The following is a 17556-nucleotide window of genomic DNA, read 5'->3' as shown; positions in this document are numbered from 1 at the left end:
CCATAGGTTTTAAAACAGGATTTAATAAAGACCATTAAGGGGAGAGAATTGCACCTATCAGTGAAGTCTGTAAATATCCATGCCAGGTAAACTATGTTTCATAGGTAACAAAGGCTTCCAGTTATTACATTTTTCTTCCCGTAAGCAGGAAAAAGAAGGGGGGGAGCAAAGTGGGGGGGAGTTTAATTTACAGCCCCATGTCATTGCTACTTAATGTTCCTAACACTACTATATACAAGAGAAAGAAAACATAACCAAAAACAGAAGTGTTCTCTACTCAAGTTTTTTAAAGACTATTTAAAATTGACTATATTTAAAATGTCCACGTAGAAATCTATACCATGATTTAATCTACAGCCTGCACTTAATCCCCCTAATTTCTTCTCAGCATTACAGATGAATAAGAAATAGGCTATGTATACCTAGTCTATTTCTAGCATAAGACTATATATCAATTCATAAACTATAAACAGTTCTTCCTCTCTAAACAATCTTCTCTGCAACATTTCTACTAAGCCTCAGGTCCTTGAAGTGAGCAATTTCAACTCATCAGAACAAAAAACTAAAATTTCAGCTATATCACCAACAGTTTACAGAGGCACCAGTACACAACAGCTTCTACCCATCTCCCAAACTTTTATTTGTAGAGAGGACAGTGGCTTAACTGATCCTCCTATCCCAGTGGCAACTGGAGACTATGATGAATTTAAGAAGGGAATACATTAATTTCAATGCAAGTAAGTTTGTGCACAGGAAGAACTCCTCAAAAGCGGTTTGGGTTTTCTTTCCTCCGTCTCACGTGTGACAAAAAAGGGTTAGTCTTCCCCTGACATACAGAGGGCACCAACATAAACCTTTCCTGATGGGCTACAAGTTCTATGTTTGTCCACCAAAGAAAGAGGAAGTAGTAATTTGTTTAAAAAACACTATAAAAGATAACTGTGGGATGCAGAACTCTAGGTTGATCAACATGAGATCTGAAGTACCTGTCTTATCACTGTGCCCCAGGCGCGTTTTATTTTATCAGCTCTAAAATAAGAGTTGGAAATTTACATCTTATGAACACTGAAGCCAAATATATATTCCAGGAGTAAAATGTAATACATGTTACGAGGAAAAATAAATAAAACGAAACCTCAAAGTTAGTGAAAAAAATCCCCTAGTCTGTTTTGCACTGGTCACCATTGGCTATAGAATTTTATAATCCTGGTTGATAAAATTCCTTTTTGGTAGCTGTAAGCAACAGAACAAACTGTAGTCACTGCTGGCTCAGATTAAAAATAGACATTTTGTTTTTTCTTTCAGATGAACATAGTAGATATAAAGGAAAACAGCCTTCTGTGAAAACTGGATCCCCACATGCTTATTGGTCTTGCTCACAAACCCTCTTGTGCACAGCTGGCAACTGGGCATGTTCTACATGTCGACAGTGATCTGGTACGTTGTACCAAGTCATCTGAAAATAACCACTTCTTATGGTTTAGTACAGCACCTGCTGGATACCTTTCTTAGACTGCATCTTTCAGCAGGTCCTCCAGGTTGGACAAAAATGGCTTTTAACTAGATTAGTGATGAAGGCTGGGACTGGCAATACAAAATGGGAGTAAATTGTTAATTATACTTGGACTGACAGTCTTAAAAAATCTTTCCCCAAACTGGAACTGAACTTCAACGTTCTAGGTATCACACAGAAATGACACTACAAAATCTAATGGGAAATTATATGAAGCCAGTTGGATTGCAAAGGCAGCTGTCCAGGAAAGAACAGAAAAGCCTACACTGTGCAATTGCCAATGGCCCTTTTATGCATAAACAGAATGAAGTAAGCCTTGGCTGCTCCAAGAAGCCCTGTTAGGATCACTTTATTAGTGAAACTGCCTATGTATCCTCACCAGCTGTGTGATGGACTACACTGTGCTATGGAATCCCAGGATGGCAAAGGAGTTACCTTGCCACCTTCCTCATCCCTTCTTTACCCTCCCCTCAAGTACAAAAAAAAAGTAAAAATAAGAGTAAATAAAACCCCAGAACAAAACGCAAGCGTAGGAGAGGACCAACTAGTCTTGCATTTGTTTGGGGTGGGGGGGAGGTGAGGGGGAAGGTGTAATGAAATGTTATATGTGCGATTTTTAGTAATGGGGTGATAATGGTCACTAGCAGAGCAGATGGCAAAAACTGCATATATCATAGTTGAAAAAAAAATAGTTTATGACCACAGAAAGATGGCTGACAACTGTAGGCAAATTCCAGCTCAATATTTCCTCTAATAATGGGATAAAACATCTGCAAATTTTATAAATTTTCAGCTAATTTTTCTGAGTGTCATTCTTAAAGCGTAAACCCAAATTCTTCCTATCTGTGTTGTGAAAAATCAGACCCTCCCAAATCATTCTTTCATCATTTTAACCTGGCAGAAACTGCCACGGTATTTCATGCTTTTAACAAAGAAGTAATCAGTGCATTTCTGTAGATCAGCCAACAAAAAGATGTGGTAAAAAAAAAAAAAAAAAAAAAAAAAAAAAATAAAAAAAAAAAAAAAAAAAAAAAACCCCAAAAACAAACCCCAAACCAAAAGGAACCAAACAAATGAAAAAACAGTGCCACAGGCACAATTGCCTGCGAGAAGGAGTACAGTTTGTTATATTGCTTACAATGCAGTATTTTATCCAGCCTCTTCCAGCCAGGGACCTGTAAACCGGACTCTGTTCCAAAACCTTCCTCCTCTTCCAGTTGTCTGTGCAATGTATTGGCACTGTTCTGCTGGGCTGTCAAGAAAACTGGTTTAGAGATGCGGCTCTTCAGTCAGGTTTTGCTCCAAGTTCTAACCATGTAAATTTACTTTTGCTTTGCAACAACTAGAGATAAAGAAGATGACTGATTATACTTACTGAGAAAAGATTTTTTTTTTTTTTTTTTACCATCAATAGCCCATATTACTGATTAGAATTTGGACTAATGAGCTGGGAGGTCTCTGTCCAGTTACAAACACGAAGCTGCTCACACCACAAAAACACCATAAAAACTGGCATTAATTGGCGCTCTCAGCACAGAGGTCAACAAGTTTCAGAGACTAACTTTTCTCCTAGAGGTGACACTTCCAAAAGAGGGGTAAGGTAGGCTGATAGGCTTATATAAGGGGGAAGCTTGCCCTGTACTATACCTTTTATGCAGATAAACGGAAGACTTCTGTCTCAAAGGCTTCCAGGTGCCACCCTTCAGCAGCATTCATCTCATTCTAAACAGAGAAGAGTGCTGGGGATGGTGCAGTGGTTTCATATGTAACCAGAGTGCTATGATGCAGGTAAGGTAGATTCACAAGAGACACGGGGACTGCTGCTCCCTGGGCTAGCTGCGGCTTCAGGTAATGTGGAGATGATCTATCCTGCTTCCAAAAGTAGGAAGAAGCAGGCGATGCTGCAGGAGAGCTTCCTAACATCAGGTGGAACTGCACTATAAGCACAGACTTCCCAAACAAGAGGCTAGTTGAGGGAACCAAAGTCCTACAACAGCAGAACAGTATTACAATATGCATAAAAGAAGGTTACAGAGGACAACAAAGTCCAAAGTTTGAAGACAAGGGGATTATCACAAAATGGTTTTGAGTCTCAGAAACGCCATATTATGTTACATGTACATACAATGATATATTAAATGGTTGGAACTGATCCAGTGACACTGGTTCAGAAGTATTGTTCCCTGGGCTGCTGGAGACTGAGTGCTGCGGTGGAGATTTGTAGTCATTTACTGATCTTTCTTTGTTCTGTCACTTTATCAAATATTTCTTTAAAGAAAAAAAGAGAGACAAAGAGAAGACTGATAATGAATCTAAGTTCTAAAAAGAGATGAACTTGAATGCAAGTGCTAAAAATAAATCAAGCAATTTGGAAGTAGATAAGAACCCCTCCATCACTTTCTTTTCTGAAAAGCTACCTTAGAAGAAAGGGTCTAAAAATGCAATAAGGACTTGCTATTTGGAACTGACTTCCAGAGGTCAGTAAAACACTTTTCAGAGAACTGGTAAAGGTACTGTACACAGACACAGACGCACACAAACAAGAACAAAAGAACAGAAGGTAGAGCAAACACACGTTCCCTTACCGGAGAGCGCGTTTGAGGCTGTGTGTTCATTGTTTGAGGGGCTTGGGGGTACACCAACGTGGTTGGAGCGGCATTCTGTCCTGAGGGGTACGGAGCCTGCCAGAGAACAAAAACACATTAATATGTCAAATAATTTACCTAGAGAAGTAGATTCAAGCCACCAATACACATTACTGGATGGACTGGTGATTACAGTTGAGATAAGAACCACAGATAGACAGTCTTCGTGATTATTGCTGAGAAAGAGAGGGATTCCTCGACTATTCAGATTAGACTCCTACTAGTTTATCTATATGGCACATATAAAATACCACATTATCTCTACAGCACATACAATACCAACAAAGAGCATATATCAACTTAAAAATACTGTATTGTTTGCATCTACTGGCATATGTACTGATTTTAATTCTATTCTGAACAAAACTGGCAGGAAAACCTGGAGTAGTAACATACTACTGACAACTGCTTCAAAATAATGACAGATGACAAGAAGCAAAGTAGCATACAGCTAACGCAAATAATCTTTTTAAAGTTTTCAGGAGACAGGCAGGCACTTGGGGCTGGCCTCAGCTGATGTGACCCGTCATCCATTTCACCGGAGCTATGAGAGAAGTAGTTAGCGGTGTTAGGCTGAAGTCAAGCAGACGTCAAAGGATGAACATGAATTCATTTGAAACAGAATGAATCAGGTCTCAGTAACAACTGAAGCCCAGAAATACTACCTTTCAGAAATAAAGGGTTCATCTTTAAATAGTACTGCATTGTTCTGATTGTAAGTACTTTTCTTTACCTCAAGGAAAACCATAAAAACTCCTAAGGACCATGGCAGTTTGGATCCAGGGTTTTAGCTTTACATGCCAATTAAGTCTGAATACAGAAATGCAATTCAAATTTGGCCCTTCAATAAGGGTCTGCCATTGTTTAATTTCCATTTGACTGAAGTGTTTGCCTTGCTATACATTCCCATGGAGTTTTAGGGTAATGACAAAGAGAAAATACGATGAGCTTGGGCAAAGTTATCTTTGGTATAGATGATGCTCTCTTTAAGTTTTATTTTAGTATTTTCAGTGCATTTAACCCTTTGGGTCCTTTCTTTGGTTATCCAATTCCCCTATGAGATTCTACAAGGGAAACAGCAGTTCAAGGCCTTTTCTACAGATAACAGCTTATATTCAGGGAAAAAAGCTGCTCCCCACCCCCCAAAACATAACCTCAAAATGTAGGGTCAACTTACATGTAGGGTTAATTTAACTGGAATAATTGGAACAGCATGGTATATCTGAAGATAAATAACATTTCTGAAGTGCCTTGCTTTGCTTGCATGTAAAGTTACCATATATTCATGCTGCAAGCTTCAGTAACTCTACAGGAGCCAACTTGGTCTCTGCATTTCATATTCTTTACACTGAAATTCAAAATTAGATTTACAAAATAATAAAGGCAACTCTGTTTCAACCCATTATATGACAAATAAAGGAGGGTTCAGGTGTACTAACCCTCAGGCACATCTCAGGGCATCTTTGAGCTATACAATGCTGCATTTGATTTGACTAATCAGTTTTTAATTATAAGACTAAGTTCTATCACTAAAATTAAACAAATGTTAATTTCTTAAATGTGTCAACTATATTATAATAAGAAGTCCCATAAACAATGTGCTATAAAACAGACCTGAGAGTTTCACTACTCCAAAGGCAGCACTGTGCCCTGGTACACAACAATCTAACAGTCTCAAGATCTGCTTGGTCAAACTGAGCAGGAAGTGTTGTGGAAACAGCACAGAGTACCAGAAGAAGCAGTACTAAATGCCTTTCAGCCAACTGAGCCTGAAATAACACTGTGCTAACGAGCACCATCAGGCCAACTAGCACTGGCTAGCTTTCAGTTGCGAGGCAGACAGTCTTTAAAAGATGGGGATACATCCTAACATAGGTTTTAAACAGGAGAATTAAAGGGACTGAAGAAGACAGTCATGGATACAGCCTGAATAAACTGAACTGGGATTAAGAACAGCACACATTCTTTTAGTAAAATTCTCTAAGGTAGATATAGCCTTCGAGCCACTTCACTGGCTCCCATGCACTGTACATTAAATTCAAACTTCCTGACCTTGACTCATATAGCACTTACGTACATCTCAGGCTCCGTCTCGCTTTCGCAATCACCTCCGCTCCAGCTATGACATCACCCTTGATCTAGGAATCTTTTCCAGACTTCTGCTGAGGTTTGGGAAGTCCTCCCTGCCTCACCCCTATCCTTACCTCACAAATAAGACAGACATAAAAACGCTCCCTGAGAATTACACTCTCTCACAGGAGAGCCTGAGAAATTCAGAGAAAGCCAAACCCACCCCATAAAACAAAAGAAATAAAAGAAACAGAACTAAAGATTACAATGTGTTTAAACTACGGGCTTTGCTGTCACCCCTCTATTTTCTCACCCATTCCCATATTTAACTAATTTGTAGCATGCCAAATTTGAAGTATGCTTTTTGGGACAGGCTGTGTTTTGCAAGAGATACCTAATAATACTAACGCTATTACTAAAGAACAATTCCCTCTCTATTTTTCATAAAGAGATATTAAATTATCACATGGAAGACCCTTATGAGAAGGGGCGCACTGTTAGGCACAAAAAGGCTAGTTTCTCTGTTGTTCTTTACAGGAAAAAGGAGCAAGATAAAATGTTAAGCTGTTTTTACCTCTCACAAAGACTGGCCTGGATCAGGGGCTTCAAACACTTCTTGTGTAATTTTTCAGCCCAGGGTAAAGTCCCTACATCCTCTTCTAATCATAAGCTAACATGAAATATACAGAAATATATTTAACGAGTCTGAATATTCAGTGTCTGAAGCAAGTAAGTATTCCTTTCTGGCTCAGGGGGCAGTGGGTCTGACTTCGAACTAAGGCAACACCCATCCGAAACATAAGACGAGAAACCTTCTGCAGCACTTCCCAATTCTGCTGTCTCAGATCAAGTTCAGATACTAATGCTGATCCACTAGCGAATGAATATCTTCAGCGGCACTCAGAAACACAAATTAACTTGCAAGTCCTACGGTCTTATTAAACAGTGAAGAAAACATGATTTTCTACCTCATTTCTGCATTGATCTGAAGTCAAAGAAATGGCTAAAATTGCACCTTTAGTAAAAATAAGTACATGACTCAGAAGTGTTGTACAATTCCCAATTTGTTCCTGGGTCTTTGCTTTGCTTTTGAAACTGCATGAAATGCATTTAGCAGGACAAGAGCCTCAAGCATAGGGCAGACCCCATACTCAGAGGCACAAGCCATCTTACACGACTGAACGAAATGCTGGTGTAATTTTTACCAGTTTTCATGAAAGGTGTATTCTAACATAAAAAAACCCTCCTGAATCCAAATTATCTCCCAACAAATGCGCATACCAGGGTTTAATGCCCATCTGTAACCAACCTCTATGCCAGTGGTTTTCAATGCTTTCAGACTCCAGGCACCCCTCGATAAGCTTAAGGCACCCTTCAGAAAATGCCAGCTCTCAGTTTTCACTTGTTTTCTGACTACAGAAAAATAATACAGTGATTCTTCAGTTGCAGAAACTCAGAAAGCTCACAACTTATCAGAAGATTTTTGATACTAGGGGTTTCCCATTTGAAATCTTTGGGTTGATCTTGTGAATCATGTTTGCACACCTAACAGTGCTAAGACTGTGTGGTCCCCCACGGCACCTCAAGAGAGTCTCAAGCCACCCCAGGGTGCCATGGGACCCTGACTGTGAATCACTGCTCTATGCCAACCCACAAAATATATAATTAAGTCACTTTAAGCTGCATTTAAGAAGTTATATAGGCATTTTGATTTGAAATGTAGGACCCCTTCCAACGTACACACCTTTCCCTGGGGCCACAGCTGCTTATGCTGATGTGCTGTAGGGAAGTGGAGAACATCTTTGGCAGATCACGTTGGTTAAACATTCATGCTAGTGTCCCTGCATTCCCCCTCTGCCCCAAACCACTAGGTTCCTCTTTGGCATTTCTCAAAGCTTTCTTCTTGGTCCCTCAAGTCCTTTTTCTGGCAATTGTGCCACCTCCCCAAAGCAATGCCTGCATCCTGGCTTGTGACTGCAATTCTGACAAGTCTCCACTACTGCCTAGGCCTCCCACTGGGATAGGTTAGACCTTCTGATATTGATTCATCTCTTTAGAGACAGCAAGGTAAATACATGTTATTCCTTTAAAATCTTTTGGTTGCTTACAACAGAGCAGTCCATTAAAGTAATTTTAAAAATATGTATTTAAAAAGCAGGTTACCTTCACTGATGCCAGTGCAGAGCTGAATCAATATCAAAGATCAGTTGAGACATCATTTTGTGGAGTCTTAGGGAGGGGGCACAGGCACCACTCCAGGATTTTGCATGGCCTGTCCAAAAAAAGGACAGGAGGGGAAAAATGATGGTGGAGTAGGCAAGCAGCAAAAGCAAGGACCCAGATGAGGAGACAGAAATCTAGGCTGATGGCACATTTTGATTAACTCCCACCAAATTAACTGGCATAAGGATTGGAAGTGAAAACTACGGTAGGTTAAAACAAGGCCCAAAACCCTGAAACAGCTGCATAAAAAGTCCAGCAGCTAAATGACTCCTAGTTTTGCAAAATGAAAACAAAACAGGTAACAAAACCCTATCCCACAAAGTTCCCCATTTTTTTTGCTTATCTCTGTAAGAAACATTTTTGGCTTCTTCTCCCTCCCAATCCAAATGTCAAAGGTAAGATTTCTACCTGCTCTAGGGATTTCTAATGTGTACCTCGGCACCAATATGCAGTGGAAAAACAAAGACTGTATAGCAATTTAGGAAAACAATGGCTCTTCTACAAAGAGGTGAGTTAAAGCCATACCACGAGCCCCTGTGAGCTCTGGTACCCCACCATTACTATGCTCAAGTTACTTACAGAGGCTCTAAGTGGTCCCCAAATTACCCAGAGTTGATTTTTAAATCTACTTGCTCTTCTAAAACACAGGTTCTCAAACAGCAGACCGCACAGGTGTCAAGGGTGTGGGGGACTGACAAATATTCTGGTGGCTCCAGTCAGTGAGACAGACACTGGAGTGCTCTTGCTCTGTACATGCTACCTCCGGAGGAGGAAACAGCAGAGCAATTGTGCCACTTCCATTGCCAGGACTGAACATCCAGATCTAAGTGGAGTTATCTCCATGGCACGCCTGACAAGAAGACTGTACAGGAAGGAGGAAGGCTGTAAGGCTGTGCACGACATTGGGAAGACTGGCTGGGGGATAGCAGCTGAGCAGGGAGTTGGGGGATAGGAGGGGTGTGCGTGGGGATATGGGGAATATGGGCTGTGGGGCAGCAGGTAGAGGTAGACCATGAGGAATGGTGGGATTGAAAAGGTTGAGAACGGCTGTTTTAGGAAACTAGATGGCCAATACCCTCCAGCTGACTTATGTCTGGCCAAGCTTTATTTATTGAAAAAGGCTCGGTTTGGTCATCAACCCAACAGAGGCAGTTTGGGTCTAACGCTGCCCTTTGAAGCCCATTAGGGGATGGCAGGCATGCAGAAGAAGTGCCTGTGACAGTAATTACTGATGGCATTCATTCGGAAGCTAGCTGGTTAGACACCCATGTCACTCACAGCAGAGGGGAGGGGTCCTGACAATACTGAATTGGATGTTTGGTACTCCCACAGTGTCTGACAGCAGAGAAAAGTCCACAGCAGTCATTACTCATCCCCTTGCTTTCACTCGAGGGATTTTCTGACTTCCATTTGCTCCCCAGCCAACATGGGTTAGAAAAAGATAATTTGTGGGGCAGCTGCAAGCAGCCTTATCTACATCCCAATCGCCTAATTTTGCATCTAGCTTCCATTTGATCATTCAAACAATACTGTGGTAGGATCTCACTCTGTTCGAGACTAGAGCCCAGCGTGTTTGGATACCAGTTTGCAGTGGACTGACTGTTAATTGAGTGCATTTCCTGGTGAGAATTAAGCTCTGAGGCCCAGTCTGGAAGAAGGGTTCTTTACTCGGAGTATAACAATAACCTAAAATTTGGATATATACATGTTATACCTTACAAAGACATTTGTGCCTTTGAAGCAAAACTACAGCTAAGCAGTAAGGGGGAAGTGGGGAGATTAAAAGGATTCCACAAAACAAAGCATATATTGCCAGGAATAAACTCTGAAACAATTTAAAAGACCTTACAATGGGCATTTCTAAGTCTACTACTCAGGGTAACCACCTTGCTGAAAAGTGATGCCAATGTTAATACTAGGGGCGTACGGGCCAGTGCTGGCAAGCGTATTCTATAATAAATTTGTTTTGATACTTAATGTTACAAGGACCATAATTTATTTAAATAATTAAGTTTATGTATTAATCATAAAAAGGCTTCTTTTAACTAGTATGCTCTTATAAAGCACAGTGGAAACTGTAACTTGTTGGTGTCTCATGCACTCAGTGGATGCCTGAAGTGTGAGGCTCAGAAACAGATGTTTGACCAAAGGTGATGGGTTTATTATGACCGCTTAGCAAAGACAATAACCATTACCTGAACAAATGTACCCAGCTATTCCATGGTGACAACTGCCTCTTACTCTGCAAACATTTTGGATGGCACAAATTAGGTACGGATTTCCTTTAAACACTTATCTGCAATTAATTTTTCTCATTTTAGACTTTTTTTTTTTTTTAAATGATTTCAGGCACAGGGTTTACAAATGGCATCAACTGTATGCTACTGAAAACTTTAAAATGCCAAACGGAATAAATCATCATGATCCACCGCTTTTCAGACAAATAAGCTGATTAAAATTATTACGTATATTGAAGCCTTCAGAGAGTTCTTCTCTGCCAGGCACCTAAGTAGGTACATAGAGTAATTATAATCATATTCAGTCACACTGGGAGACAGGCAGCTTTTATGCACTGTGGCTGAAACTCTGAGAAAGAGGCGGACAAATAAAGAGAGCAGGGATGAAACAAATTCAAAATTCCTTAGAATACATTATTGTAGAGGAGGAGGAGAGGAAGCAAATATTGCTGCGTATAAGGATGTTGGTTCATAAACACGAAAATGATAGCCTTGAAACCCCTGCAGCTCTGTAATTACACCACCTTGAGCTGCAGTGGAACGGAGGGCTGCTGAGGAGGTCCATTTTCTAATCAGAGCAATCTGCCTTCCTTCAAGTTTTCTACTCTGTCATTTCACTTTTGAAATGCGACTCTCTACGGAATAAGGAAATAATATTTGAGTGTTTCTGTATCCAAATGACTTGCTAGTGAAAGCCCTCGGTGACTATTTTCTGTGTGGATTTTCCATCTCTATGTGACTCACTTTGCCAAACAGCGAAGAAAGTTATTTTTAGATTAGTTACTGCACTCGTTAATAAACATGACGCCTGCTGTGTAATGCGCCTCCCCCCGTACTGACTGTACTGGGAATAAACAGGCAAAGCACACGCGTCAGACAGGGTCAGGAGAAAAAGCTGAGTCACACCGCTCCTTCGCTTCCTCCTCACAGCAGCACCGGGAAGACAGCTCTCAGGGTACAACTGACACTAAATCCCCTAGCAGAAAGGTCCTGCTCTGGGAATGTATGGCCATCACCAGCCAGCACAGTGTGCTTCAGAAGGAAGTCACTTTGATCACATTGTTTCTTGATTCCTATGTCGACTGTGGAAAGTAACAGGTTCACGTGGTTCTATATTTGCAGGAGTGACACAAGGACGTGCAGTTTTAGCACACGACCAGGAATAAGGAGCCTTATGTTCTCCTCCTACCATTCACAGCAGCTGACGAAGCCAGCCGCTGCTTACGAAAGCTTATGCTATGCTGATTTAGTTCGTCTAAGGGGCAAATCGTTGAGCACGGACACGGTGGTGCAGACCCGTCTGCAGTTCTACACAGCACACAGTGTTCCCTGTGCTGCTACTTTGCTGTGCAGGGGGTATTTTTTAGACCCCAAGAAGAAACCCGCACCAAAACTGCTGCCCAAAACTGGAGCCTGGCTGGCAGGGTCCATGCTCCAGCTGTCAGCCAGGTTTCCTGCTGCTGGAGTGCCACAGTTGCAGGTCCCTGAGGTCCTCAGGACCCCAGGTAAGGCTCCTGGGACCAGCACAGTCACTGGCCCCGGCCTCCCCTCCTCCACCCAGGGTAACCTGCCTTGGACCAGAGCTCACATGGCATGGGTGTTCCCTGGGGACAACCATCTGTGGCCCAAGGTGTGTCGCTGCTATCTGCTCCTGGGAAAACGCACGTTCTTGTTTGTCTTGATGCATTTTCTGGGTTTATTTTGTGAATCATCTGTAGGTATTTGCACACCTAACCGTGAGTCCTTAACATCAGTGCCACAGTCCTTGAAGGACCAAGGATTATTTAGAGCGGTCTGTCAATATGTTGTATCTTTTATTTATACTATCAAAAATGTGAGAATGATCAACATTTTAGCCACATTTTAGCAATAGAGCATATACAGATTCTCTTAACACAATCTGTTGAATAATTCTGCTCTAAGGACAGTGAAAAAGTGGCTCAGAAAATAAAATAATTTGTTATATACAACTTCTCAAATATTTTATACTTTCTCAGCAATTCACTTGCAAGTTATTCTTCTAGAGATGTTGAAATCAGCATTCAAATCAGCAACACACTGACTGCAATGAGATGCTAGGTACTAAAAAAAAATAATACATGGCGATGCCTACTGCCAAAAGTTTACAAGCTAATATTTTTAATCCACAAGATGCTCCAGCAACTTTAATATTCTCCTTTTGTAGTATCTTTTCATAGATTTTTTTGTATTATTCTGACTATGCAAAGTCCCACTAAAACCAATGATGCAATTATCATAGTAATTTCTGTGAGGTTTTGCTGGTTATGTAGATTAAAAGGTCTTTCAGTTCTAGAAAATGTAACAGCTTTAAAAGGGGAGGCTGGTCAAGTCAAAGCTGACAGTACAAATACTGTTTTCAACCAGTGTCATTTGAAATTGCTGAAATGTGAAACCTTGCAAAATGGGAGTAAACTCTGTGCATCTAATCCATTATGCAGCTTCAAGGTTTTGAAATGGCAAGACAGCAAAGAATAAGAGTACTGTGCGCATTCTGAAGATTTCAGTAAAACCTAAATTCACGGGCCTTTTCAAATGAGTGCCCTCCAAACAATGCGTGTCAAGGTTACCAAGCTAACTGCACTGCTGTCTCTTCTTGGAGTCTCAACCACTCTTAGCCCAGGATCTAGATGACAGCCCCCTTGGCACTTCAACAGGTCCAGCTGGGTTGTGGACCCTGCTGGAGGATTCCCTTCGGAAGCCTAAGACAGCAGCTGATTCAAGTGACTTGAAGCAAAGCATTATATATTTTTTCATCCAAAGATACAGAACACACAGGGGCAGAGTTAAAAGCAAAGAAAAAAAAAAAAAAAAGAGGGTCCTAGCTGTGTATTTCCTTACCAAAGTTTCAATTCTCGCTGTGTAGCTTCTGCGTATCCAGAACATTTGCCATCTCTTGAGTACAGAGAAACAGCCTGCACTGCTTGCCACATATTCCCTTTGCATCTAAATCAAATCTCTACAGCCTGGAAGCTTTTTCACAAGCACAGAGTAGCCTCTCTGGTCAGCTGTTCCCTCCTTTTCTGTCAACTAAGCTCTATAAGGGTTTAATATACCCCAGGAGGGCATGTACAGGTTTAGTACCATAGGCTCAGCCTTAAGGAGGAGTCAGACATCCCAGCTTGAATAGAACCAAATAGATAATTTCACCTCCAGGTGTTGGCACAGCCTTTGTCATCTTAATTCCTTTGAAGTTTCTTAACTTGGGCCATCAAATCTGTGCCAGAGTGTCACCTTCCTGATGAGCTCTTTTCCAGCCACTTTACAGTCTCCCATGATTTGACTCTATGTATATAATAGGAGTGGCCACAGGCAGCCTCTGTGCATGGTATTCAGCAGATTGGGGAGGGGACAGGCAGCACAGCAGGAAGCAGAAAGCAGACTGGGGAGGAAGAGAGCAAAGCAGCAGATCAGGCAGGGAAGGGAATCATAATGGCACTGAAGGAAGGCATGGGGCTAATTTGTTACCAAAAAGGTTGGCTTCCATTGGTATATTGGGAGGTCTCTTTCTTGGCCCTTCCAAGTGTATTCTAACAAACCACTACTGTCCTTGCAGGGGCAGGGCACCGACAGTACTCTCATCCCTCTGCTTTATACTTGTGGCAAGTGAGGGTGTTAAGTGTTTTGGGGCAATGTGTCTGGTAAGTTTGCAACAGGGTCGTCAGGTTGCCTGTGCAGCTCAGGGGTTGGCAACCTATGGCCCATGGGACAGATCCAGCCGTGAAGAGACTGAGTGTGGCCCACAACAGCAGAGGATACATCCCCATGACCTTATTGCCTGCCATGTTCAGTTCTCTGTAGCAACAGAGGAGGTAACTGCATGGTCCCCGCACCTGACTGTCTATTCCCTTTGTAGCATCTGCTGATCACCTGGGGGGGGAGAAGGGAGGGAAGAGGTGGAGGAAGGTGGAGAGGGGCAGTGCAGGGGGTGCAGCCTGCGGTGGGGGCTGGGTTGCAGCCCATGGTGGCAAAAGCTTGCCAACCCCCAGGTTAAATGAACATTTACATAGGATAATCAAGATACGATGATCCTACCTTGAGCAGAGGGTTGGACTAGATGTGACCTCCTGAGGTCCCTTCCAGCCCTAATTTTCTATGATTCGAAGGCAGCAATACCAAACTGAACCTGGGAAAGTCACGAGTGATATTCATAAAAATATTATAAGACATTTTCCCAGTTCATCACAACACCTTGGAATCATTTCCCAATATAAGAAAGAATGTGAGGAAAACCGAGTACAAAGTTAAGAGTGTTTCTGACTCCCTCCCCACACAGAAACAGCCCATGTAGATGGTGTTACAGACCTAAGAGACACATTCCCTTCCTTCCTTATATAAGCCACGGGCACTGTTTACTCTTACACAGATATTGTGAAATGGGAAAGAGAAATGCATGAAGGGTTCTTTTTTGTTTGCTGTACTATTCCTGATAATTTTGGGTTTTGCTGTGTGTTTTTAACCACTCTACTGAATACCAACTAAAATATTTTCCTCTGTTGCAATACTGCCAAACCTCTCTCTCTGCAGTACTCGGACAGACGTAAATGTATGATTTTGGGGGGAAAAGATCACCGATTTTTTTTTTTTAAATCTGCATCCAAGCTGATAAATCATGTGCCAAGTTTCAGACCTATGATGCAAAAAAGCCAAGTGAACACTTAAAGTGGAATATCCAGTTGCCTCTTCACCCCCTCACTAAGTGTACCCCTCCACAAGCTCAACACATGGCTCTTGCAGTCCATCCCCTCAGTCTGTGAACAAGCCACAGATTCAGTATATGGCTGAGCAGCCAATGCCACTGCCTTTGTGCAAAAGGTCCCTTCGCATTACTGAGGGAAGCTAAGAGAAAGCATTAGGCCAGGGTGCCCTTAATTCAGCAGAATGCACAAAGAACCTATTGCTCTTTTGGATATCCACCTTCTCCTGCTGTCAAATAAGGCAGTTAATACTGCAAGCTCAAGTGGCAAATATCTGTGCTGGGGTACTGAAAATTCAGCATCTAAAGCCTGCTACAGATGCATGATGGGGCACCAGGTAAGAAATCAAAACTACTAATAGATTTTTTTTCCAAAAAAATCTCAGAAAGTTGTAATCAAGAACTCCACATTATAAGAACATTATATATGCAAAGTCAAGTGCTTGAAAGAGTGATTCACAGGATTTATGATTGCCTTTGCAGCCTTAACTCTTCCTGCTTGTTTATACAAAGTATCATCGCTGCCTTTAACATCATACTTACACACTTCCCCCTGTAAGTCCTGTTTCATTTAGTGCACAGGGTAGACACAAAAGGTAAACTCAACACCGAGGACCTGAATGAAAAAGTGATCTAGAGAAGAAAGAACACAGCTAATGACCATGTTAAGATTCATTGTGTCATGGCGCTGACTAAACTGTGGGGGGTAGCAAACAAGTAAAAACACTGTACATTTAAAAAGACAATTTCATACCAAAGCATGTTATTTTACCAGCTTAGTTGTTACAGGAAATACATGTGGTTAAATTCCATCAGTAAAGGCCTACCTCCAGAAAATGAGACTACTTTGTCATTGTGGGGGTTTATCTGGCAAACAGTTGGCAAATAAGTATGCAAGTAAAATTAAGGCTCCAAGGGCAACCTTGTCTAATATTCCAGTACTTTGATTCTGCAACCTAAAGAGCGTTCTTTAACAGATTTTCACATGCAAGAGTACCCGGGAATGACACACTTCAGAGAGTACATGGACCAAACTTGCTGCTTTTTCCCTCCCCTGTCTCCAGGTTTTCTGCAGCTCTACTGCCACTAGCTAAGGCCAGGGACTCTGTGCGTTTCTTGCTCACCATATGGCAGTTATGGCACTCTCCCGTTGTGACAATAGCTGACTGCATTGCCATACCCCTTTCTAACGCTTACCATTTCCCCCACATTCCCAGGGCTACATCCCATCTCCCCATCCCCTCCAGCTCTCCACTCTCCCACCCCACCAGGGACACTGGTATATACTTCCAGATCCCCCCATACCACAGCTGTCTGTACACCTCCTCTCATTATTATTCCTCGTTCTCTCCGAAAGCTACATAATTCAGAGTGTCAACACAAACTCTAGATGAGAATGGGTACAGACAGGATACAGGTACCATTATACTGGTGGCGTCAATGAGTTCTTTGATCTACAGAAGATTGGAGAGGTCCCTGAAATTATGCTTCTCCTAAACAAATGCCATGGGTCCTGTGCATCCCTCATCTTCCTTCCTTCTTGTTTTCCAGATCCCAAGAAATAAACAAAAGAAACAAAAATGAAAACAACAACAAAATTTAACTTTCTCCATTGACTCCCAAAATGTGGGCAGCGATCTACTTCACATCCACTCAGAAATAAAACCCACCACACTCCAGTATGAGGTCTTACACGTTTGGACAATTAACGCAAATGTTGAAAATAGTGGAAATTATCTGTGCCATTTAGGGGGCCACAAGAACTCACTCCCTGGTCACAGTCCTGTTGAACTCCACAAAGGGTTTCTTGAGTCCCAAACCTTTATTCCTACTGAGCTGTTCTCATTGTTAAAGTTGACAGGGGTCCCTGAAGTTTTTTTGTTTTTGTTTTTTAAGAAGTCCTGGGTCTGACATAACTACAAGGTGGACTGCAGTAATTTGAATTGTTTGACTCTGAAAAGTATTTACTGGAAGAAAACATCCTTCATTTATTATCATTTATAAACATCCTTCATATAAGCAACATATCGCTTATTCAGGAGTCAGCTATCTTCTTCTCAAGAGCAAACAATACCTGAAAAACCCTTCTAGGTGGCACCTTTACTTTTGTAACCTTGTATAGTTTAATGGATATTTTATTTATTGTATAATTAG

The 17556-nt window shown here is 41.6% G+C and overlaps 1 protein-coding gene across 6 annotated transcripts in view; it reads right to left on the bottom strand.

The window, feature by feature from the left end:
• The window catches only part of EIF4G3 (eukaryotic translation initiation factor 4 gamma 3), a 133100-nt gene that overhangs the window by 87354 nt on the left and 28190 nt on the right, over positions 1–17556 (bottom strand). For 3 of the 6 annotated variants that reach the window (XM_019541401.1, XM_019541402.1, XM_019541403.1), the window contains exon 5: positions 4099–4194. In XM_019541401.1, coding sequence (XP_019396946.1) covers positions 4099–4194 — 96 coding nt within the window. Of the gene's footprint in view, positions 1–2651; positions 2766–4098; positions 4195–14832; positions 14839–17556 lie in introns of those variants that run through there. The other 3 variants (XM_019541399.1, XM_019541400.1, XM_019541404.1) reach the window with 2 other exon arrangements.

This window comes from Crocodylus porosus, unplaced genomic scaffold (genome assembly GCF_001723895.1).
Source record: "Crocodylus porosus isolate Cpor-Errol unplaced genomic scaffold, CroPor_comp1, whole genome shotgun sequence".
Taxonomy (NCBI): Eukaryota; Metazoa; Chordata; order Crocodylia; family Crocodylidae; genus Crocodylus; species Crocodylus porosus.
This window is presented reverse-complemented; position numbering and strand designations above follow the sequence as displayed.